Genomic DNA, 25,699 nt, shown 5'->3' with positions numbered 1-25,699 from the left:
TGTGAATTCATAAGGGCCCTTCTTTTCCCTACTGCGCAGTCTCTGGCTCCAATTTGTACAACATAGCGACGCCCGAAAGCTGCACTTCCCCGGTTTCAAAACGCTTTTTGGGTGATGTCGCAGGGTTTTGTCCATCTTTTTGAACATTCACGTGACACTTTTTGATTGGCACACAAGTCTGGCCAATCCTATAACGTTCATTTAGATTGACAGGTATCACGGACCAATTACAATTCTCCCTCAGTCTTTGGAGAACAATAACTTTTATTCCCTTCGTCGTTCGTTTTCCATCGACCTCATTTCGCCGTCATCGCTTTTAAAGCCTTTTTAACTGGGACAACATGGCTGCACCGGCCGGTCGTTACTACGGCGAGGGAGGCAGGGCAACGAAAAGACAGAAAACCGAAAATAACGACGGAGGAATGGCTACGGTAAAGTATTGCACGTTACAAGTAATTGTTTTTTAAACGTTTGCTTATAAATTAAATACTCAATTATTCGCTCTTAATTGACCAAACCAAATTGGCTAGCGAGCAATCTTTCTTTCGCAATCTATTGTTAATTAGCTAGCTAGCTATCTCGGCAATGTCGCTATCGTTAGCTAGGGAGCACATATTGAGGCCGTCGAGTTAGCTAATGTACATGCATTTCATTCATTCATTTCCATTACTTCAGGATGTAGTTGGAAACTAACGTTATCGCCGCCGAACATTCAAACGAGTAATATGAACCATAAGAAATGTAGCTAGCTTATAGCGGTCGGTTGCTAGCTAGTTCGCGCGGCTTTCCCTGTTTTAACTTGTGCCTTAAGCCTCGTTGCATTTTTAGCTACCGGTGGTTACCAATCTAGTTAACTACGTGGTCGTTGTCTGATCTTGGTGGATTTTTTCCGGCAGAATTAACGTTCACCCACCGCCAACATGACAAGCCACGTTATGTTAAGATATTGGTTGCTAACCTTAACTAGTTTGGTTCGCTAAATATTCATAAATCAAGATCGACATTGATATCTTGATAATAAGATTAAGAAGCTGGATGGCTAACTTGAATAGCTAGGCCATAGCACGTAGTTGAACTAGCAAACTGGATAGTTTACAGCAACTCTAGCTAGCTAGAAAATAAGCTACTCAGTATTGCATTTGCCACTAATTAAGTGATGCAAGTAAATATCTTAAGTTGTAGATTTGGAATGTATTTTAGCTTCGATTGACTATGGAAGCTAGCCAGCACAAGTGACTTCCGGTAACCACTAGGGTGAGAGATGTCAAAATAAAAGCCAGACGTTCTTAACTACGTGCTTTTTACCTGGGGTTTTTTCAACCGTGAAGATTTATTTCTAGTTATATTTAAATTTGTATTAGAATTATAACTTTATACAATATACAATTTAATTATGATTCCAATAATTATAACTCAATGACAATGTCATCTCCCCTCAAATAAGTCATCATTCAGGTTTCCATCAATTCCACAATTGGACTGAGGTGAATGTGTGGTTGTTTTAGGCCTACCTGTTTTACTAATGGATAGCAGTTGTGGCAGTAGTGAATTGGGTAGGTATGTAACTTGCCTTCTGTCTCTGCAGGAGGGTTATGAGGATCCCCATAAGACACTGCCCTCCCCTGTGGTGCATGTGAGGGGACTTGTGGATGGTATTACTGAGGCTGACCTGGTTGAGGCACTACAGGAATTTGGAACGATCAGGTACCACCTTGGGGGGGGGGGGGATTTCTACATTTAATTCAATATGCTGCACATTATTTTGTTGAAAAAATGTTTATTTACTTCTTATTTACTGAATTCTGTTATTTTGTTAAAACTAGTTATTGGCGTGGCCAAAATGTAATTTTTTTTAACGCATGTTTAAAAAAAAAAAAAAAAAAAAAATATATAAATACATGTATATAAATTATTTTATTTTATTATAAATTTTTATGTTCAGTCATTGAAGTATGTTTTAATACTGTTTTAAAACATTCAACTTATTTTGCAAATTTTCAAGAGACTATTGTATTTTGAGAAATGTTGGTTAAGATAATTGTACTATGAAATCTTTATGTTTGTGCATGCCTAGTGGTTATGAGCTCAGTCATAACAATGAGTCTTCATTCTGTAGAACGGGTACCCACACTTTGTTTGCTTACAATCTACTTTTCCCAATGGCCCGTACAATGTGAATTACCAACTAGTATATTGGTGATATTGGTTCACATGGGGTTGACCGTGGGGAGGCCGTTGGAACTGATGTCGAACCAAGGAGTCATTGACACGTGAATTAATTCATTACAAACCTCCGGTAAATTTCTCCCATCAATTACTCTGATTAGGCATTGCAAGCCCATAGCTTGCTAACTAAATGGTCATAGATAAACAGCAAAATGAGCATAGCTTTTCTTTTTTGAATCTACTTAAAGGTGCAGTGTGTAGAATTTAGTGGCATCTAGTGGAACAGACTTGGCAGAAAAGGAATATAATATATTATATAGAAAATATTAGTGTATAATCCCATGAAAATAAGAATCGTTGTGTTTTCGTTACCGTACAACGAGCCCTTTATATCTACATAGGGAGCGGGTCCTCTTCCACGGAGGCCGCCATGTTGCACCGCCATGTTTCTACAGTATCCGAGAATGGACAAACGGCTCTAGAGAGGGCCTTTCGTGGTTTTTTTTTTTTTTTTTTTGCGTTTTTAATTTTGGTGTGTGGCGCGAATGCACTTGTTGGAAGACAAAGAAAGAAGAGACTGGGTGGTCATATATTGTCTTTGACAATCTGTTTGTGAAATATACACGCATTTGTGATGCCTGGGTAGCTTCCAGAATAGCTGTGCGTAATACCACACGTGTTGTTTACGGCATTGTCGCCCTTTTTAGTACAGTCTGGCTTGATTGACAATCCATTTATTCATTAGGTGAGAGTATAAGCTTTCTAACGATGTATAACATGTCTAATTTTGCTTTTGGAATAGCGTTTTATTGGTCAGCATAATCAAAAGTTTTGTTATCGCATTCAGTTACGCATTCACTCTGTGGTAGCAGTAAAAGACCGCAGGAACTTTCCTCAGGAACCAGGAACCTTTTGAGGAACTCAGTTCGTTTCCAGGGTCTAAATTAAGTTCCCGGGACTTTATTTTACCCCCAAGTACTCGCAGCATTTTATTTCAACCGCCATTTTTAAAAATCTGCAGCTGCAAATCCGATTTATTATTTTCAAAATAATAACTTGAATTCAAACTTCTATGCGGCGCAGTAGCCTACTTTTGGTTATAGCCTGCCAACGTCTACAGATGAGAAATTAAGATTGAGGATTGTAACGTGTGCTCTTCTTTTCTTGCTTTAGCATTAAGTCTGTTTTATTAAATATTAAGCATTCGTGCTGGGACAGCATATTACGGACCAAAACATTAAAACGGTTTAATTTGGTTGCTGAATATTTTCATCCGAATTTTCTTTCTTAGCCCGTTATAATTGACTCAAAACGCTTGATACAGTTATGTGAAGTATGTGGTAGTCCTGCGTAATTTACATCGGGGATACAGTAAAAGCAAACAGGAAAAAATCACCTTCCGCACTTTTTGTCAGAGTAAAATAACAGGTTAATTCTAGTAATCGTCCATTTCGCTTTTTCAGAATTCCATAATTTTACTATGCGATTCTTCAATTCCGCAAACAGACCAGGAAGGCTAGACATGGGCTTATGGTGCATGGTTCGCATCTGGAGGGCAAAGCAAACGGTGGCTTGTACCACTGCAATATTGATTTAAAATTTCACGCAAGTCCGAGTTTTCATTCTATTTATTCATGTCATTTTGTGATTATATGGAAATGATGAGTCGAATTAAACAATTCAACAGCAAATTGTTTACGACGTGTACATGTTTTCTGCTATAAATGTTGTTATCAGTGAATGTGGAATGTGAATGCATTCTGTCGCCTTGGATGTCAAGACATGAAAGTGAAAGTTCACATAAAAACATAATGAATGTGTTTGAGAGGATATATAAAAGGTTACAATCTGTATATTGGCCTGTTATATCCTGTTTGTTGCATAACAACAGTCCAAGTCCAACTACCAACGAGAGTTTTGCCACAAACCAATTAATTTTCATAATAACTTCAAATCAAACTTGTATGTTATGCGGCGCAGTAGCCTAGTTTTGGTTTTTGTCAGGGTGAAATAACAGGTTAATTCTAGTAATCGTCCCTTTAGCTTTTTCAGACTGCCGTAATTTTACTCCATTTTACTGCCATTCTTCAATTCCACGAAAAGACCAGGAAGACTATGGACTACTTTATGGTGCATGGTTCGCATCTGGAGGGCACACTTCGCTGCTCGGCTAGCAGTAACTTTGAAGGAAAGCAAACGGTGGCTGTAATTTAAATTTTCACGCAAGTCCGAGTTTTCGTTCTATTCTTGTCATTTTGCGATTAGCCTATATGGAATTGACGATGAGAAAGTAATCAATTCAACAGCAAATTGTTTACAACGTGTGCATGTTTTCTGCTGTTGTTGCCAGTTATATTGGAAATGTAAATGCATTCTGTCGCTTCGGATGTCAAGACATGAAAGCGAATGTTCGCATAAAAACATAATGAATGTGTTTGAGAGGATATATAAAACAGTTACAATCTGACTATTGGCCTGTTATATAGGCTACTATTTGTTGCATAACAACGGTCCAAGTTCAACTACCAACGACATTTTTGCTTGACAACGGTAAAATATGCCCAAACGGCTGCAGAAGAATATTTCAATTCCAGGTGATTAAATCGATAAAAATCAATAAATACAAAAGTAACCATATACAGTCATTGTTGGTAGCCCGTTGTAAGTGGAATAAACCCCTCCGGGCTGTCCCGGTTATTAGAAAAGAATGTAGGCTACTTCGGTGGTAGTATGGGGTTACAGAAGAAATCATAGGACAGATGGACCGACGACAACGTTGCTTTTTCATACGTCAGTGGGCTAATTTGCCTAATCTTCGCGGGACTTTAGACCGCGGTGGAAACGCAGACAACCATGGGCTGAAGGAACCTTTTAGTTCCTTGAAAAGTAGTTCCTGGGACTAAAAGTTCCGGGTAATTTTGGTGGAAACGCGGCTATTGTTGGTAACCCGTTGTATAAGTGAAATAAACCCCTCCGGGCTGTCCCGTTATTGGAAAATAATGTACTTCGGTGGTAGTATGGAGTTACAGAAGAAATCATACGACAGATGGACCGACGACGACGTCACTTTTTCATACGTCAGCAGACTAATTTCCCTAATCTTGCGTCTTTAGACCGTGGTGGAAACGCAGACAACAATGGGCTGAAGGAACCTTTTAGTTCCTTGAAAAGTAGTTAAAGGGACTAAAAGTTCCGGGTACTTTGGGTGGGAAAGCGGCTTTAGAGCTCCTTTATGAATTTAAAAGTCTCAATCAAATCACCCCTGAGTCTCCTTTTACTAAGCTTGATGAGGTTAAGCATTTTAAGTCTTTCGTCATAGCTTTTATGTTTCATACCAGGAATCAGTTTGGTTGTTTTTCTTAGAACTTCTTCAAGAACCTCTAGCCTATATCTTTCTTGCAGTACGGTCCCCAGAACTGCACATAATACTATAAGTGTGGTCTAACTAATGTATTGTATAAGATAAGTATAACATCCTTGGATTTATACTCAATACTTTCGGCTATATAATCCCAGCATCCTGTTGGCCTTTTTTTTTTTTACTGCTACAGCACAGTTCCTAGAACCTGAAAGGCTTTTATTAACCATTACTCCCAAGTTAAATGGGGGAGGACCAGTGAAGGACTGGTCTGAAGCCATTTATTGTATTTTTTTTTTGGTCACTCAGAAAAACGCATGTTCAAAGTTATGATGAAAATGGTTGTCTCCCGATGAGCTGGGTAGCCACCCTGAACCAAAGTGCTGTGTTGGGATTTGGGGGAGAGGAGCGGAATGAAATGTACGGTGTGCCAGAGTGACATTTACCAGGGAACTGCTGAAGCCAACTCTGGGGCCCAATTTTGTTGCCTTCTCCCCAGTATGGATATTTTGCTGCCAACTTAACATGGCATAAACAGGGTAGGGTAACAATGCACGTAGTGTCAGGGAGTGCAGTTATTGGTCAGTGTTTCCTACCTGTTATGAATGTAAGTACTGTGGAAGCATATGGTCTTTTTGATATTCTGGAAGTACTTAATTTATGATTTGAACTGGACTCTAACTGGAGTTTTAATTTCTACTTGGCCACTTTGTACTACATAAGTTATAGTAGAAATAAATATCCCTTTAGATGGAAAGAAAGTGTAATCCAGTGTGCCGAGTCCTGATGAAGTAACTGTACTTCAGCTCTGGGGATTGTGGCTGAGCCTCTCATGGATCTCTGGTCATAATTTAGTATTACTTAATCTCTCTGCAGCTATGTGGTTGTGATGCCAAAAAAGCGGCAGGCTCTGGTGGAGTATGAAGACATGAATGGTTCCTGCAATGCGGTGAACTACGCCTCAGACAATCAGATCTACATTGCTGGACACCCTGCTTTCGTCAACTACTCCACTAGCCAGAAAATATCTCGGCCTGGGGACCCTGATGACTCCCGGAGTGTCAACAATGTGCTGCTACTCACCATCATGAATCCTATCTACCCCATCACTACGGTAACTACCCCATTACCACAGTAATGACATGCTACTGTGCACCCCATTGAGAAACTGCAAGTGGATCCTAGCCATGTAGAGAATAATGTGTACTTAACCCCTTTGCGCATATGCCAAATCTGGCCAGTCCTTACCCATTTAGGGGGTACCCTATTTAAAGCTTTATAGTCTGACTCACAGGATATAGACTGTGGGTATAAGCCTGCCATTGGCCGACTGCTTCAGTCGGAATTCTCCTCCCGTTCCGCTATCTGCGTAGTACTGTTTTTGCAAGGGCACCGTCGCTGCATCCTGGGCTTAGCGCCGCCCAAGCCAATTGTGATTGGTTTAAAGAAATACAAACAAGCCAGAGTGTTTTTTCCCCCCTATACTGGAATGATAATGGGTTGAGCCAGACCTTTCTCCAGCGCTGGCACAGCACTGAAACCAAGTGTGGAGATAGGTCTGGCTATGCGAGACTAAAATCTTTATAACTCCAGATGTGAGCACCACAGAGACTTCAAAAATGGCTTAAATGAAGCAAGACATTTGTACTACTAACTTAGATTAGGTTTATATTCATAATTTAGGAAGAAATTAAGTGCCACAAAGGCAATTGTTCAGCCAAAAAAGCAAAAATTAATTTGCTCTTTTTTAGTTTACAATGAAATACTGAGAGAGATCCCATTTATACAGCAGGTTAAACTATATATGTCCTGCATCAAAAGCTCCTTGACCACAAGTTCATAAAATCTAAGGGTGGATATGTAGAACTACTGAAGATCTATGAAGCAAAAATTAAGCAGTGTACCCAGCATCTCTAAATCTTTTAGAAATCTAAAAATTATGCATTGCTGTAAATCACATAATCACCAATTTCACTACAAATCAACTGTTTTAACTCAAGAAACTCACCGTTGCAACATTTTCAAGTGGGAATTACAAGCTTTCCATCAGTACAGTGGTCTAAAATATCTATGGGTCCAGAAACGTATACAAAATCTCCAAAAATGAATAAAATGCTTTTTGTCCATTATAAAGCATATAAATGAGTGCCTTATGAAGGTTTAAGATGAAATATTGATAGCAGATTAAAAAATAATGCAAAAACATTTTCACACAATGCGGTACAGTACCTAGATGTGTAATAATTCACTCTTGTGTATATTTCTGTACTCTACAGTATGTAATGTGGAGCGACAGTGGTGGCGCTGCGAAACTTCGTATTCGGCATAGTTGTCATGTATAGTCTACTAATAAAACTAAAAGAAAGTGTTTCTGTTTTTAACTCATACTTTGGTTGCAGGAGCAATGAATGTCTGAGTTGAACAATCTAGGCCCGCCATCGTGCCGACCACTAGGGGGTTTGCACTAAGTGGTTAAAGGGCTATTCCACCCAAAAATAATAATCTGGGTATTCTGTACTGGTGTTGTTATCCGTCTATACGGATTATTATTCTTTTTTTGACCCTGAACAGACCAGGAAAATGCAATGGATCATATGTTTAAATGACCTTGCACAAACTTAAGTTTATCAAGTTCAAACACATGACTTGAAGTTGAATCAACTGGCCATTTTAGCTTATTTTGAAGCTGATAATCCAGTAGTTCTTGAATAATGTTTATCTACCCCGATGACTTTCAATCTCACTGCAGAAAAGTTACCATTTCACTCAATTTAATTTCAGAAGGTGCATGAGGATGGTGGAACTCAAGTTGCTCTGGGAAGTTGTGTGAATTGCTGCAATGCTCTAGGCCTACATTGCAACTATGCAAAATAAATAAATAAATTGTATTTGAAAAATATTTTTTAAATGAATTGTATACCTACCGAGTCATTGTTCTATTGCCTTATTGGGCAAAAAGCAAAAATATGGTGAATGGAATGATGTAGTTTGAGCATGTTTAGACATTTGGGCAAGAGATCTCTTAGTATTTCTACAAAAAACAATCTGGATGGATTGAGAGCGCTCTGTAAGTAGAAAATCAAATTGAGGTCTTTTGGTTTGATAATTGTACTTTTCTACCTGCAGGATGTGCTGTACACCATCTGTAACAACTGTGGCCCTGTCCAAAGGATCGTCATCTTCAGGAAGAATGGCGTGCAGGCCATGGTTGAATATCCTTTCATTTTGAAGTCATTTTATTCACAATTCATTCATTCATATGAAGAAGCCGCTGTCAAATATTCGGCTGATAGTTGAAGTAAGTTGAGGGCATAACAAAGACGGAAGCCTACGATCCCAGCAAGGTATGATTTTAGTTACTGACTTGCTAGCCAGTTGCTTTCCAATTTAAAAACAATGAATCATAACAATGAATGTCCTGCTATATTTTATGTGCACATACACAATTTTACAGTTACAATTTTGTAATTTTGGTATGGATCTATTGGAAACTTTAGAAACCAAAGTGCCTACAGAGGAGCCAGTTTCTAATTGGAGAATGAAGTGGGTGACTGCATATTATTGATTGTGGTTCAAACCAAATCGATGATCCAGTTAGTCAGTACTTTTGGTTTCATGCTGATAATAAAGAAGTTAAGAAATTGGGTGATATGTATTTGTTTTTTCTTTTTTGAGTGTTTTTATTTTGTTGCACCAAGCTGGATTTGAGGGTGGTGATTTTTGCAATTTTGGTGATTCGTTTCTTGCATTTTCAGGTCAGCTGCCTGTTTTTTAAATACATTTTTTTAAACTGATGTAATTTAATACCTCTTTTTTTTGGTGCTTACTGTTTAATAGGTTACTGTAATTTTCAACCACAGCATTTTTCCTATCCCTATTTGCACAGATTACACAACTGTATTAGAATGCTGTATAGTGTTTGTCCATAGATGCAGTTCTGTGATCGTTTTGGAGGTTTGTAACCGATTAAGTCCCATAGATCTTTTGCAGTGATATGGATTATGGCAGTTTTGTCCTTGACTTCACAAACATTCGACTCTGTGCAGAGTGCGCAGAGAGCCAAAGCCTCTCTCAATGGGGCTGATATCTACTCTGGCTGCTGCACTTTGAAGATCGAGTATGCCAAGGTGAGTCTTGCAGAGCAACTTTGTCTGTATGAGAATACTGTTGGGGTGACTGAGATTAAGTGGCTAATGGGTTTTTGTGGGGCGAAAGGGGCTAATGGGTTCCATTTTATTCACTCAGCCGACGCGTCTAAATGTCTTCAAGAATGACCAGGACACCTGGGACTACACCAATCCTAACCTGAGTAACCAAGGTAACAGAAGTAGCCTGGCTGCCAGCTCTTTCCCCATTCTTCCGCACCCTTACTGGCACTGTGAGGGGTGGGAGGGGGGGCAGACCTCCGGGGGTAATGCCTTTGACCACAGCAAGGGTTTCTGGTTTAGTTGCACCCAGCCGTGCTTTGAGAGTGGATTAAGGTGGGGATTAATTTGGCCAGGCAGAGGTAGTCCCTGCTCCACTCTGAAGGTTTGAAGGTGGGCAGTACAGTTGTGCCCTGCCCTGCAGTAAGGGGGTTAAACTGGATTGATCCAGTCCACCACCAGCCTGCCAAAATTAAAGTGAGCAGGTCCAGACTAACCCTGCTTTGGGAATCACGTATCATAGTGCTGTCTCACAGGCATTACGTCTGCGCTGGTCACAGGGTGCTGGTTCCTGTCCTCTCTAATGGCACACCACAGTGCTGCACTGACACACGGCAAGGGTGTGAGGAGCAACCGCAGGGCAGCAGTCTGTCACATGCAGGCCCCACCTCCCATGTGCTCTTTGATTCAGGGCAGCAATCTATTACTGATAGGCCCCGCCCTCTGTATGCTTTCAGGCATACAGCTGGTGCTCACCCAGGACTGCATGTGTCACTTACTCACCTCTTTGGGGCACGGTCCTTATCTAGTTGGGTTATCAGAGCGGTCTGGAATGTTTCTCCTTGGGGCAGGTATGGCTTATACAATGCTGTATTATTTCCTCACCTGCGTGCAGTGACTGGGTAGTAGGTGCCTTGGCAGAGTAGGTGGGTCACAGTGGGAGTTCGATCTAGGTTTGGTACTCTGGGCTCTGCATGTGACAGCACACACACATATACTTCATGTACACCCTAGGATGCTTACTATTTATAGATGGATATTCCTGGAATTTTGATTTAGATTGTGAAACCTTCGGTCTTCAGTTCATGGTTGGAAAAGCTGGTTTAAAGTGCAGCAGTTGTCATTGGTATTATAGTTTTAATTTGTATATTTGAGACCAACTGGCATAGTGACCTTTCTCTGTCAGTGTAGCAGCCTGGCTGATTTGCCATAACCCATATCCATATAACCCTATATAGGCATGGTGCTATTTATTTCCAATGCGTTATGCTTGCTATATAGAGCCGCAAACTGATTACATTTCTGCGCAGTAGGAACTTATCATTTCAGTTGTTTATTTTGACCAGTAGTTTGTTGCGATGGCCTTGGATTGGCTTTATTAGGAACCGCAGTGCTGTGGCGTGTGTTTAATTTGTTGCTGTCCACCATCGATAATTGTTTCTGCGACCAACTCCTGTGAAAGTCCAGTTGCTCCTCACAGCCTAGCCATGACACACATACAGGCGACTCAAAGTACCGAACCTGCAACAGAACACCAACTACTGCCAGCGACATCGGAACTATGGGGAACAGACATCCTGCTATCAACACCACTCAACACCAAGTCTCCAAGGACAACACTCACCAACCCACAGATGGACCACAAGAACAAACACATGCAATATTACTACACTGACATTCCTCCTCCTGCTCCTACTGCTACTACAGAACAACAGAGCTGTGAAGATTCTACCCGTTTCCTTCTGCATAACACATTTTTCGGGGCAGGGTTTGGAGTCGGTGCTAAGCTATGCCTTTCCCAGCCGCCCTCTTGTGTGACTGAAGCAGGATTTGACTGATACACACGCCATTTCACCTGAGCTCAGAGGATGTCTGTACACACATTCTGAGAAAGGAACAAATGACACAACATACAGAGACAAAGGGAGAGAGACCAGATCACAGCTCACACCAGAGATGCTCCAGAGTCCTCTCGGTTCTGCCCCTTCCTTTGGGTGTCTCGGGTTCCACTGCTGGCACTGTCCGCCGTGCTGAACACACACACCACACCACAGGAGCTGCTGCAGTCCCTGCACAAGCCACTGGGGGGACAGAGACTCATACAGACAGACAAGGAGCTGCAGAGACCACGAAGACACAAGCTGCAGACACCTGACAAAGGCAGACAAACAGACTATGTGCTTTTTCCAAACCTCCGTGCGTTCATGGAATCGGGTGTTCTGTTTTCTCTCCTCTCCCCTCCCCCCCTTTCCCCCTTCTGTTGTGTTGATTCAGCATTTACATTTTTTCTGAATACACCTCAGTGTGCGGTTTGAAGAATCTTGACGCCTGTGTAACACCTTCCATGTGATGCAGGTTTGGAATTGTGTGTCTGAGGACATCCGTCTTTCTGAAATGGTGCAAACTGTCTGCTTTGCGGTCAAAGCACGGTAAGCAGAAATTTATTTTAAAAACCACCTCCAAAAAAACCACCAAGAACAACACCAGCAAGTACAAACAAGAGCAGAAGAACATAAATGTGGTTTTTTCTGATGTGTGGAGTGGAGGATGGGAGTGAAGGAATGAAATGAAAATGGAGGGTGCAGAATTATCCACAGCGCCCTCATCCCCTCCCCTGATTGGGCGCTGTAAGTACACTCCGCCTCTTTTCTTGACGTGATTCATTCCTCTGTAGGTGACTGTTTTTGGTAATGGACACACTGTTGGGGGTTATGGGAGACTTTCAGCTTTGGCTTCTGCTATTGACATCCTTCAGAGGCCAACTGTCGTGCTGTATGTATTTTCCACCGTATGACTACAGCCATATTGGCATGCTGGATTTGTAATTTGTATTGGGTATATTGGCAATATTTAAACACTCAAGTTTGAAGGTTCTGTATAAGGGCAGCATTTATACAGTTGTCTGTCTTGGATGTTTTGAGTGTTGCTAAGTGCCAGACACTAGGCTGAAAGGCTTCCATTGGGACACTGTCCACTCTGTAGGGACTAAAGCAATAAACACTTCCTCCCAAACACTAGCTGCCTAATTTTTCTTTTGTTTGTACTCCTGGCTTCGCAAACTGTTTTTTTTAGTTGAATACTGGGCAATTGTCCCTTCATTGCATTATGTTAATGGTTGTGTGTTTTTTAGTTGTGTGAGGTAATCAAAATTGGATGCAGAACCAGTAGTATGCAGTGCCGGTGTTGGTTGCTTTGTCATGTCTGTATGGAATGGTGTAGACAGCACTCATGTTTTTACCTCTGTCTCATGATATGGGTTTTGTTTATGGTTTTAAATAAGACACTTTGTTGCTATGACCAATTAGAAATATACTTGTCAACCTCCCAAATGTCATTCCATGTGTATTTCTGCACTGTGACAAAAGCAACTTAAGTGCTGTTCATTTTACTTTACCCAGAAGGTGCAAAATGACCGTTGTCCTGTCACCACACAGTTCAGGGATTTCATTGCATTTTAGTATTTCTGTTAGTTCTGGGATGAAAAGACAATGGTGCATTTGTTGCATTTTAAAATGGCTTGTGAAATTTGAGTTGGGTGTGTTTGTGCAGGGGGCGTAGTGGTTTTCGCTCCAACTCTCGATAGCAGTATTACGGAGTGGCATGGGTCACATCGCCTTACATCACACAACACTACCCAGGCGCTGCTATTAACACTCAGTCATTGTTTAAAAGAGAAATTGGCCTTCTTAAAGGTTCTACCATTTTTGTGTGCTTAGTCTCTGAAGTTGATAGGCGTGTGTTGATTTGGGGAAGGTGCTGTATACTTTTCTGTTTTCGAATATTAATATTTCCTGTTTTGCCCCTTTTAGTAATGGGCTGGAATGTTTTGGTTTCTTCATGATGCGGTACAGCTTGTTTTTGGGGTGTGTGGTTGGTAAATATGGCCGACAGGCTTCATGTGGGCCCTAATCCAGCTTCAGAGTAGAATAGCCATGGCCAAGACCTTATACTGGCAGCATATTAAACTACCAGGTAGATCTGAGGATAGTGCGACAATCGTAACTGCAGTCGGCAAAAGGAATGTTGTAGAACTGGACTGAGACGGTTTTGTCTTCTGGTTTGACGTGTATATATGTACCTGTACAGATGCAGAAGGAGATGGCAGTTGGAGCAATGCACAAGGTGTGTGTATGTGTATGTTACAGGTACTCCACCCCATCCCTCCATCCCCATGTGACTAAACACATTTCAGCAAAGTTAAATGCTGTTGGAGTGTCAGGCTTGTCCAGTGGTTATTTGAGCCAGTCTAAGTCTCCTCATTCTCCAGTCTAAGTTATAACTGCCTGGGAGCCTCCTTCCTAACTGTCTCATGTGTTCATTTGTGGTGGTAAGGACCAGTGTCCCAGTAAAGAGGTATTTGATGTGGATGAGTAGCTCCCTGCATTGTAGTCTGATTGAGTCTCATGTAATATAAGCCTTGTGTTGGCTCTAATGCCCTGAATCAGTTGTGGATCCCACATGCATGTCAGCGCACCGTGCACAGTGTGCTGCTTTCTTTTCTCTGCCATTCCAAGCCGTTGTCAAAGCCTTGAGTGCTGCTCTGGATCTGCAGCATTTTGTTTCCGGTTTTCATGTTCTGCCTCTCCTCTTGCTCCCTCCCTTTCATCTCTCTCAGACCTGAATGCCAACCCAAACAAGCGGCAGAGACAGCCAGCGCTATTGGGAGACCACCCTCCAGAGTATGGTAAGACCAAATGTGCTGCAGCTCAGTACAATCTTATTCATCTTTCATGAATAATCGTCATAATAAACTATTCAGTGCATCCTGTTTACTTATCCATAACTTAACTGGACGACTTCTGTGGTAGTGTTTTGACTGGAGAATTGCTCTAGGATAAGACTCCTGTAGTATTGTGTGTAACTGTAGGACTTATGTTTGTATTACATGTGACTGGAGGGCTGCTCTATGGTATTGTGTGTAACTGGATCACATTTGGCCCCTCTACTTCAGGTGGCCCACAAGGTGGTTACCATGGACACTACCATGATGAGAGCTATGGGCCACCCCCCCCCCCACCCCACTATGAGGGGCGTCGTATGGGCCCCCCAATGGGAGGGCCCCGCCGTGGGGGTCCTAACCAGCGTTACGGGGGCCCTCAGTATGGCCATGCCCCACCCCCCCCAGACTACAGCCCCCATGCTGACTCCCCTGTGGTTATGGTGTATGGCCTGGATCCCTCCAAGATCAACGCTGACCGTGTCTTCAACATCTTCTGCCTTTATGGCAATGTGGAGAGGGTCAGTACCTCTATCTGTCCTCCTTTCATAGGGTAACGGAAGTCCTGCTAGTTTAAATTTTGAAAATGTAGATGTAACGGTGGGCGATACAAATAAAATATCTTTTTTTTTTTTTTTTTTTTAAACAATATTTTCAGCCATTTACCAGATACGGTGCATATTGCAAATCAAACTGAATCGTGACTCATTTTAAACCAGTGACGTAATATTGTAACATCATCCACCCACCCATGGACCGTGAAAATGTATGCATTTGGATTTCACGCCATTATTCCGTAACCAGTAGAAGTAGGTATACAATGGAAACCACATATGGGTGGCTATTTGGTCAATGACTGCAACATATTTGCATATATTTCTTGTTTTCAGCATTAACTAGCTGTCATTCCTTGCAGATGTTAGCTAGACAGTTTATGTAATGGGTAAAAGAGGCACCCATCTTGTTTGTGTGTTGGTAATATGAAGTAAAGGTGCAAAATAAACATGATTGTGGCCCGCGTGGGAGCCTATGTTTTGGGTAGTAGTTGGTTTTTGGTATTTTAGAATGCGTTACTGTACAGCTAACTGTACAGGTATTGCCCGCATCAGATCACAAAATCAAGTTCCAACTGGCCCTGCCCAAATGTTCAGCTTTTGTTTGAGTTTGTTTTGCTTACATATTCAGTTGAAACGAAGAAGTATACAACTTGAAATTGGCTTGTCAATCACTGTTGTTGCTGTGGGTGGCTTCCATGCTTTGTGTGCATGCAGAGATGATCTGGTAAATGGTAAATGGACTGTATTTTATATAGCGCTTTTATCCAAAGCGCTTTACAATTGATGCCTCATTTACCCATTCACACACACACACACACACACACCAACGGTGAAAGGCTGCCATGCAAGGTACCAATCAGCTCATTGGGAGCAATTAGGGGTTAGGTGTCTTGCTCAGGGACACGTCGACACACCCAGGGCAGGGTATCGAACCGGCAACCCTCCGACTGCCTGACAACCGCACTTACCTCCATGATCTGATAAATGAGCATCAGCCTGCAAGGATTTACCCAGTTACCTGACTGTGAGGCTGCACTAAACTTTCAAATAGTATTAAAGGTGTATGTTCTATAACCAGCCACAGTGGCTGGAACTGAACCTTCCATCGTCGATGGAAATGGTTCATCGTGCATCCTCCTTCAAGGCTGATTTCTCCCATTTCGATCAGTGTTGGAAGGGTAGGTACAGTTCCACTCTTTGAGGCTGGAAATAAGACTTGCACATTATTTGAAAGTTTAGTGCAGGCTAATGCTTTTCAGATTTAGGACATGTATGCTACTATAACCAGCCTGGGAGTAGATTACAGAAGTAGTTGATCACTTTAGGCTGCTAGTCAGTCTGTAAGGAGGTTGTAGCTAAAGGCATGAAAGTTTTGAAGGGATAGCCCAACTTTCTGAAAAATCTGCTTTTTGGTTATCTTACCCATAGTTAGATGATCAATAACAATCTACTGTCTGCTAACTGTGCTAGCTGTAGGAATGGCTGCTGACAGAAGCAATGTTAGTTCTGCTAAGTGATGCAGGTATGGCTATCCCTTTAACCTTAGTAGTCAGCCTCCAAGGCCAGTATTACATCAATAAACTGAGCCAGACCAGCTTTCAACACCCTACATATCCCTTTATTAAATTTGAGATGTTGAGCTTTAGCTTCCAAGATAATGCTGACACAATATGTTCTCTGTCTTTGTAGTCTGTGCATTATTTGATAATCTGTTACTGAATTGAATTAAACCATATAGAGTTGCTAACTAGCCAGCCAGGTAACTAGCTAGCTTTTTTATTAACCACTTCGCACAATGCCCCTAGTGGTCGGCATGCCGGCATGCCTAGATTGCTCAATTCAGACATTCTGTGCTCCTGCAACCAAATTGAGTTGAAAACACAAACTCTGTGTTCTAGCTTTATTAGTGGACGATTTAGGACAACTATGCTGAAGACGGAGTTTCTAAGCACCCCCTCCCTGCAGTCTGATCTGTAACTACACCCCCCATGCATGACACACTGGACAATAGTGTCCATCTGGGCATACACTGAAGCATTCTTTTACCACTAAATTGTATTCTGTCATAGCAACAAGATGCAGCCAACAATAACCGAAGTTATGCCAGTACAGCTGTGAAAAAGGCTGCTCACTGAACACTGAGATACGGAAGAGGAATTTTTCAAAAATTATACCATGACATTTTACTGTCAATATCTGCGACTAAATATGGACTAAATATACAACCTTACCATTGGTTTTACGTGTAGAGATGTCCCTTCCTGAGACGGAGTGGTCATATTGCCTTGGACAATCCGTTTTTGAAATATACGCGCATTTGTGACACTTGGGTACCTTCCGAATGAGCTGTGTGTGATACCACGCATGTTGTTGACGGTGTTGTCGCCCTTTGTAGTACAATCTGGCTTGACAATTAATCGATTCAATTGGTGACAGAATAAGCTTCCTAACAATGTATAATGTGTCTAATTTTACTTTTGGAATAGCGTTTTATAGCTCAGCGTAACAAAGTTTTGTCTCATAGCTGCGTCTGTGGTGGCAATAAAAGACACTGCACCAGGCAAAATTTTATCAATGACTTTTGTCATTTCTTGGAAAATAATATTATTCTTGAGAAATTCTGAGCATGGCTAAGGCATATGTTTGCTGATAGACCTAGCTGATATACTGTTTTCTCAACTAAGAACTGGGGAATGACAGCATTGATTTACTTTCTTTGTCTTTATCTACTGAACACAGATAAGATTTCATTGTCCAAATGTAAGTGTTCCTTTTGAAAATATTTAGGTTATCTACGTTATTTTTGAAATTGAGTGTTTATAAAAAGGTTAGTGGTATTTTATAATGAGGATATTTCACGCTGTAACGTAAGCATTGGTTTGCCAAGTAGTGTTTGTGTTTAATGCACCGGATGTGAACTGAAATGGAATATTGCCAAAATGCGGTGGACGGTTGAATATTGTTTTAATATCGTCCCATCCCCATACAAGAAAACATCACATACTGTAAAGTACAGAAAAACATATGAGTTAATGATTACATGTTTAGGTACTGTACCACATTGTGTGATAATGGTTTTGCATTATTTTTTTAGTCTGATATCAATGTTTCATCTTAAACCTTCATAAGGGGAACATGTATATGCTTTATAATGGACAAAAAGCATTTTATTCATTTTTGGAGAGATTTTGAATATGTTTCAGGACCGCTAGATATTTTAGGCCACTGTACTGATGGAAAGCTTGTAATTCTCACTTTAAAATGATGCAAAGGAAGTGTGTTTCTTGAGTCAAAACAGTTGATTTGTAGTGGAATTGGTGATTATGTTGTTATTTACAGCAACGCATAATTTAGACATTTTGGATAGATTTGGAGACACTGGGTACACTGCTTACTACTTGCTTTATAGATCTGTAGTTGTTCTGCATACCCACCCTTAGATTTTACGCACTTGTGGTCAAGAAATCTTTGATTCTGGACATGTATAGTTTAACCTGCTGTATATATGCAATCTCTCAGTATTTAATTGCAAACTTAAAAAAAAAAAAAAAAAAAAAGAGCAAATTAATTAATTTTTTTTTGCCTAGACAATTGCATTTGTGGCACTTTATTTCTTCCTAAGTTTCTAATTTATTTCTACTTTAATATAAACTAATCTAAGTTAGTATTGTAAATGGTACAAATGTCTTGCTTCATTTAAGCCATTTTACAAGTCTCTGTGATGCTCACATCTGCAGCATTACGACTTTAAATAAGGTACCCCCTAAATGGGCAAGGGTACGGGCCCGTGAACTTGTGTTTTGTGCTTGGCATCAAAGCCAGATGGCCAATAAATTATTGCTGACCAATAACAGACGTGCAAAACTGATTTAAAAGCAGAATTGCCTTTGCAGTGAGCTGTTAGCAAGTTTACTGTGAGCTGTTTCAGTAGGTATGTTTTCCAGAAGTTTGTAGGCTCAAAATTTGTACATGTTTTGAATATCAGTACAGCCATTTCTCAACTGAAAACTGAGTTGAATTTCACAAGAAACATGTATGTAAACATGTATTTTCAGAATCCAGCACTTTCTTTTTCCTTGCCTTTTTTTCCGTGTGGTAAAATTCAGAATCCTGTGTTTGTAAATTTCAGTGTGGCTAATGCTAGAACTAGTGTTTATGTACTGTATTTATGTATGGTTGAGTATCTGTGCTGTTTGTAGGTGAAGTTCATGAAGAGCAAGCCAGGTGCAGCCATGGTGGAAATGGGTGACTGCTACGCCGTGGACCGTGCCATCACTCACCTCAACAACAACTTCCTGTTTGGACAAAAACTCAACGTTTGGTGAGAGTCCATTCCTATTTATTTGGGACAGCCATGTGTGAGTTGTACTTCCCCTGTAGCTACATAAAAAAGTTGCAATTGCTGTGTGTGTTTTAGAGGGATAAAGCTGATGGTATTGTGTGTGTGCAATTAAGCTTGAGTGCCTTGTGTCTGCAGTGTGTCAAAGCAGCAGGCCATCATGCCAGGTCAGTCATATGAGCTGGAGGATGGCAGTAGCAGTTTTAAGGACTTCCATGGGACCCGAAACAACCGATTCACTTCTCCAGAGCAGGCAGCCAAGAATCGCATCCAACACCCCAGCAATGTGCTGCACTTCTTCAATGGCCAGCCTGATGTTTCTGTGGAGATATTCACACAGGTAGAGCCTTGCCATGTCTGTTCATAACAATATTCACAAAGGTAGGGCCCTGCCCAGAATTTCCATAGAGATATTCACACAGGAGGTATATTGAAATGCAGGCTGTGGAGGGGCTTGTTTCAGCATACAAGATCAAGATATACCTGTAGATAACAGTCATGTTCATCTGAAGGTCCTTTATGAGATTGTTTGTTTTGATTTATTTCAGATCTGCGAGGAGCTGGGAGTGAAGAGTCCCTCTAACATTAAGCTCTTCACTGGAAAGAGTAAGTTTGCTCTCACAGCACACACTGTGTCTGTGTGTGTGTGTGTGTGTACAGTGAGCTCCATATGTTGGAGACATAGGCATATGCTTCTTGAATTGGCTCTGTGCGCCACAGTTTTAGATTTGCAAGGCTCCAGAGTGCAACCAAAAATCTGTCAAGTGCGACTAAACATTTTCATTGGTCGCACCAGTGCGCCTGACATTTAGCAGGTCTGTCTCTGTGTTACGACGGAGTATTAGGGCCACATTGAGGGGAAAAAATTCTGAGATTTCGAGAATAAGGTCGTAATATTACGAGAATAAAGTCGTAATTTTCGGATACATGTTATTTTAGACGGGAAATCAGAAGAGCAGCCTACTGCCTGCGTTAAAATGAGGAAGGTGGAGCATCTTGTGAAGTTATACTTTAGTATAGGTTTCACAAATAACAAAATACTTAATCTTTTGGCACATCAGCACCACATTATCATAAGTATCAGGACATTGAAAAGATTGTGCACGAAACTGTCTACTCTGAAGAAAGAAGCACACGGGCTTGGAGGAAATTGCAGGCTCAGGCTGCCATTAGACTGTCCTCTCGCCCGTTTTGTTGGTTGCTGGCAGTATATTTTCCTAAAAATTTGTTTTTTTTTCTCGAAAGTTTACAATTTTATTCTCGTAATATTATGACTTTATTCTCATTAAATTGCGACTTCATTCTCGTAATATTATGACTTTTTTCTCAATTACGACTTTATTCTCGTAATATTACGATTTTATCCTCAAAATCTCAGAATTTTTTTCCCCCTTAATGTGGCCCTAATACTCCGTCGTAGTACAGTGTGTGTATATGTGTAGCGTTATTTATTTTTTTCACCTGCATTCTGCGAAGACCTGCCCCTACTCTGCCTCTGATTGTCTCTGACCCTGATATTCTTCTTCGCTGAATTTTGGTGGGGGAAAAAAATAAGGCATGTATGTGTGAAACCACGCCCTGTACTCCTCCGGGAGCAGCGCACACTTTTGTTTGAGTTATTTGAGTTTGATTTATTTATTAGAGTTTGTCAAGCACTTTAAACATCAGCACTTCTTAAGTTTATTTTTTGAACAATCGAGGTTATTGTGATTTCTTGTTTGTGCTGTGATTTAAATAAAGTAAAACATATATCTGCACCTTTATTCCTGATTAAAAATAAAATTCTCTAAGACAAAGTATATTCTAAAATGCGATTAAATAAACCGTAGTAATTACAATATTTTCTTTAACGAAGGTTGGCTACCAGCCATTTATCACTTATCAAGCTTCCACTTAAACATTAAAACACCATTTCTTTTTTAAACCTTGCTTTGGTCTTCCTCTTTTTTAAATTTAATTTTACAATTTGAATAGTATTTGAATATCTAACCATTGTTTGACAGCCCTAATTTGTATTGGAAAATCAAATCCCGTTATGCCGTCAACCGTACTATGAAAAATAAGTGATGGTTTGGCCATATCACCCAGCTCTACTTCAGAATTATTTATATTCTGAATAATTTGTTGCAGCTCTGAAGCTCTGATCCTGGGGGCTTATAAATGTATATGTACTGCTTTAAAATAAGTATCTTCATTTGTATAGCACTTATCAGCCATATACAGCATAAATTGCTTTACAGAGATAAAGACAATTTAATATATAAAAAAGACAGACATTTAAAGGAAAATAAAATGGTAAAAGATACTTTACTGTCTCCTTCCTGTCTGTTTATAACTGCAATGTTTGCCCTGGCTCTGTCACTGCACTGGCTTCAGAGTCCAGTTCTTCAGAACTTTTTTTGGATCAAAATGATCCATATTCTGTGATGTCCCATGTTGTAAGATGATTTCCAAAATAATTTTTTGATTGTGTTAACAGTCAAGACTTCAGTTTGATTATACTTAGCCGGGTGTTTTCCTGATATGTACATGGTGTAGTGTTTGGCTGATGCAGTGTAGATAAATTGGAATGTCTCTGTCTCTGTGGGTGGGGGTCCAGGTGAGCGCAGTTCATCCGGACTGTTGGAGTGGGAGTCCATTAACGATGCTATGGAGGCGCTGGCCATGATGAACCACTACCAGATGAAGAACCCCAGTGAGTGTGCCAACACCCTGCATACACAGCCATTTAACCTCTTAAGGCACAAGCCAAATTTTGCCAATCCTTGCCCATTTAGGGGGTACCCTATTTAAAGCTTTATAACTCCAGACGTGAACACCACAGAGACTTGAAAAATGGCTTAAATGAAGCAAGACATTTGTACAATTTACAATACTAACACAGATTAGTTTATATTCATAATTTTGGAAGAAATAAAGTGCCACAAATGCAATTGTTTTGACAAAAAATCCAAAATAAATTTGCACTTTTTAAGTTTGCAATGAAATACTGCGAGATTGAATATATGCAGGAGGTTAAACTATACATGTGCTAGGTCAAAAACGTCTTGACCACAAGTTCATAAAATCTAAGGGTGGATATGTAGAACTACTATAGATGTATGAAGCTAAAACTAAGCAGTGTACCCAGCATCTCCAAATCTATCCAAAATGTCTAAATTATGCATTGCTGTAAATCATAACATATCCATGTATTTCACTACAAATCAACTGTTTTGACTCAAGAAAATCACTGTTGCATAATTTTCAAATGGGAATTACAAGCTTTCAGTCAGTACAGTGGTCTAAAATAGCTAGGTGTCCAGAAACATATCCAAAATCTCTCCAAAATTGAATAAAATGCTTTTTGTCCATTATAAAGCATATAAACGAGCCCCTTATGAGGGTTTAAGATGAAACATTGCTATCAGATTAAAAAAATAATGCAAAAACATTGTCACACAATGCGGTACAGTACCTAAATGTGTAATAATTAACTCGTGTGTATTTCTATACTCTGTACTCTCGTATGTTTTCTTGTATGGGGATGAGACAACATGAAAACAATTTTCACCCGTCCACCACGTTTTGGCAATGTTCCAGCTATGACGTCATCACTGTTGCATGCTTCACAAAAACTATTACACTTCCGTCTAACGCTTACATTACAGTGTAAAATATTTACATTATATAACACCACTAACCTATTTAAAGATACTCAATTTCAAAAATAACGTATATAACCGAAATATTTTGAACGGTAATACTTACATAGCAATGATGAAATCTCCTCTATGTTCAGTAGATAGAGACAGAGACGGTATCAATGATATTGTTCTATTCGCTTCTGTTTTGCTCCAGAAAACGATGTCAGCTAGGTCTATCAGCAAACATATGGTTTAGCTATGTTCAGAAGTCCTCAATAATAATAGTATTTTCCAAGAAATTACGAAATATCCTTGAACACGTTTCGTTAGGTGCATCGTATTTGTCTGCTAACAGAGTGATTGCGTAAGTGAATGCTATGCTAAGAATATTTTCTGTTACGCTGACCTATAAAACGCTATTCCAAAAGCAGAATTAGACATGTTATACATCGTTAGAAAGCTTATACTCTCGCCTACCGAATAAATGAATTGTAAATCAAGTCAGACTGCACTAAAAAGGACGACGACGCCGTAAACAACAGGTGTGGTGTTACGCACAGCTATTTTGGAAGATACCCAGGCGTCACAGATGCGCCTATATTTCCCAAACGGATTGTCCAAGACAATATATGACCACGCAGTCTCAAAAGGGACATCTCTACACGTAAAACCAACAGTAAGGTTTTATATTTATGCAATATTTAGTCCCAGATATTGACTGTAGAATGACATGGTATCATTTTTAAAAACTTTTTCTCGTTTATTTCGTTATTCAGTGAGCAGCGTTTTCACTGCTGTATAGGCATATCTTAGTGCTATTGTCGGGTTTATCTTGCTGCTATGACGGAATACGATTTTTTAGTGGTGAAAGAATATTTTTATTAATGCCAGGATAGACAATATTGTCCATTATGTCAAGGGTGGGGGGTGTTTTTTAGATGAGACTGCAGGGAGGGGGTGCGTGTTAAATGAACGACCGGAGCGACAATGGTGGGGCTGCGAAACTCCGTTTTCGGCATAGTTGTCATGTATCGTCTACTAATGAAACTGAAACAACGCGTTTCTGTTTTCATCTCACACGTTGGTTGCAGTAGCACCGAATGTTTGACTTTAGTAATCTAGGCACGCGGGCGTGCCCACCACTAGGGGCAATGCGCTAAGAGGTTAAATGATCCCATTGCATTACCACCCTGCATACACAGCCATTTAAATGATCCCATTGCATTACCACCCTGCATACACAGCCATTTAAATGATCCCATTGCATTACCACCCTGCATGCACAGCCATTTAAATTATCCCATTGCATTAACACCCTGCATGCACAGCAATTTAAATTATCCCATTGCATTACCACCCTGCATACACAGCCATTTAAATTATCCCATTGCATTACCACCCTGCACGCACAGCCATTTAAATTATCCCATTGCATTAACACCCTGCATGCACAGCCATTTAAATGATCCCATTGCATTACCACCCTGCATACACAGCCATTTAAATGATCCCATTGCATTACCACCCTGCATGCACAGCCATTTAAATTATCCCATTGCATTAACACCCTGCATGCACAGCAATTTAAATTATCCCATTGCATTACCACCCTGCATGCACAGCCATTTAAATTATCCCATTGCATTAACACCCTGCATGCACAGCAATTTAAATTATCCCATTGCATTACCACCCTGCATGCACAGCCATTTAAATTATCCCATTGCATTAACACCCTGCATGCACAGCCATTTAAATTATCCCATTGCATTACCACCCTGCATACACAGCCATTTAAATTATCCCATTGCATTACCACCCTGCACGCACAGCCATTTAAATTATCCCATTGCATTAACACCCTGCATGCACAGCAATTTAAATTATCCCATTGCATTACCACCCTGCATGCACAGCCATTTAAATTATCCCATTGCATTAACACCCTGCATGCACAGCCATTTAAATTATCCCATTGCATTAACACCCTGCATGCACAGCCATTTCAAGAGCCTCATTTTAACAGTGTGGACTTTAGTAACACTGCCTACTCTGCATTAAAATGACCCTATTTAAACTAACCTTAGATGTGTCATGTACTTTGGGTTTTACTGAGTAATGGTGTTTATTAACCGTAGTGCTAATATAAAGGGTGCATTAGTTAGAATTAAAAACCAAATGTAAGGAGTACACATTCTATATTTAGAATAAAAGTAAAATTGTTTTACTAGGGGTGTGGTGTGTTAGATATTTGTTATTTGCAGGCACAAACTATTCAATTCAGATTTTATACTGACATGCACTCCCTAGAATTGTCAAATTAAATTCGTCCTGTAGGTAGTGGTTTTTGTTCGATGTATGACTGTACTGAAGATATTCATGCACTTTGTTTTGTTTCAGATGGTCCATACCCGTACACCCTGAAGCTGTGCTTTTCCACTGCCCAGCATGCCAATTGAAACTGATCCCTGGATATCACCCAACTCCCAACACCCCTCCACGTCCCTCCCACTCCCACCCCCTGTTTCCGTGCAGTCTTGAGTTGTCTTTATTCTTTAGTATGTAACTGTGGCAGGATGGGAGGGTGTAAGACACACTGACACAGAAGTGATGCGTTTTATTGAAGAGAGAAGAGGAAGTGTTTTGTACCAGTATTTTTTTGAAAAAAAAATTGTTTTCAATTAAAGATTGTGTTCAGCTGCCTAATCAGCATTAGGACTACATCAGCTTTAGTAGGAAGTGTAGTTTGTCTTTATGTTCTGAAATAAAAAATAATAATTTGATGACTGGA

General features: G+C 40.3%; 1 protein-coding gene across 5 annotated transcripts; it reads left to right on the top strand.

The window, feature by feature from the left end:
* Nucleotides 1–247: 247 nt before the first annotated feature.
* Nucleotides 248–25,699, top strand: hnrnpl (heterogeneous nuclear ribonucleoprotein L). 5 transcript variants are annotated; one of them, XM_035433090.1, is made up of 14 exons: nt 248–431; nt 1,586–1,704; nt 6,401–6,638; nt 8,651–8,736; nt 9,555–9,651; nt 9,770–9,842; nt 13,756–13,791; nt 14,285–14,353; nt 14,621–14,907; nt 19,143–19,264; nt 19,421–19,622; nt 19,831–19,888; nt 21,867–22,010; nt 24,073–24,095. In XM_035433090.1, exons 1-14 carry the CDS (start codon nt 342–344, stop codon nt 24,078–24,080), a joined length of 1,629 nt encoding a protein of 542 aa, XP_035288981.1. In that variant the 5' UTR covers nt 248–341; the 3' UTR covers nt 24,081–24,095. The 5 variants fall into 5 exon arrangements, with proteins under 5 accessions (XP_035288981.1, XP_035288980.1, XP_035288978.1 ...); XM_035433089.1 differs by lacking the exon at nt 24,073–24,095 and adding an exon at nt 25,309–25,699 and having other exon boundaries at nt 252–431; nt 21,882–21,977; XM_035433087.1 differs by lacking the exon at nt 24,073–24,095 and adding an exon at nt 25,309–25,699 and having other exon boundaries at nt 252–431; nt 21,867–21,977.

This window comes from Anguilla anguilla, chromosome 9 (genome assembly GCF_013347855.1).
Source record: "Anguilla anguilla isolate fAngAng1 chromosome 9, fAngAng1.pri, whole genome shotgun sequence".
NCBI classification, from domain to species: domain Eukaryota; kingdom Metazoa; phylum Chordata; class Actinopteri; order Anguilliformes; family Anguillidae; genus Anguilla; species Anguilla anguilla.
This window is presented reverse-complemented; position numbering and strand designations above follow the sequence as displayed.

Bases quoted from the DNA above. Each gene is read 5' to 3' on its own strand.
- hnrnpl (XM_035433087.1), top strand. From the start codon at position 342: ATGGCTGCACCGGCCGGTCGTTACTACGGCGAGGGAGGCAGGGCAACG. The intron at 432-1,585 runs GTAAAGTATTGC...CTGTCTCTGCAG, and splicing joins ACGACGGAGGAATGGCTACG to GAGGGTTATGAGGATCCCCA. The intron at 21,978-25,308 runs GTGAGTGTGCCA...GTTTTGTTTCAG, and splicing joins CTACCAGATGAAGAACCCCA to ATGGTCCATACCCGTACACC.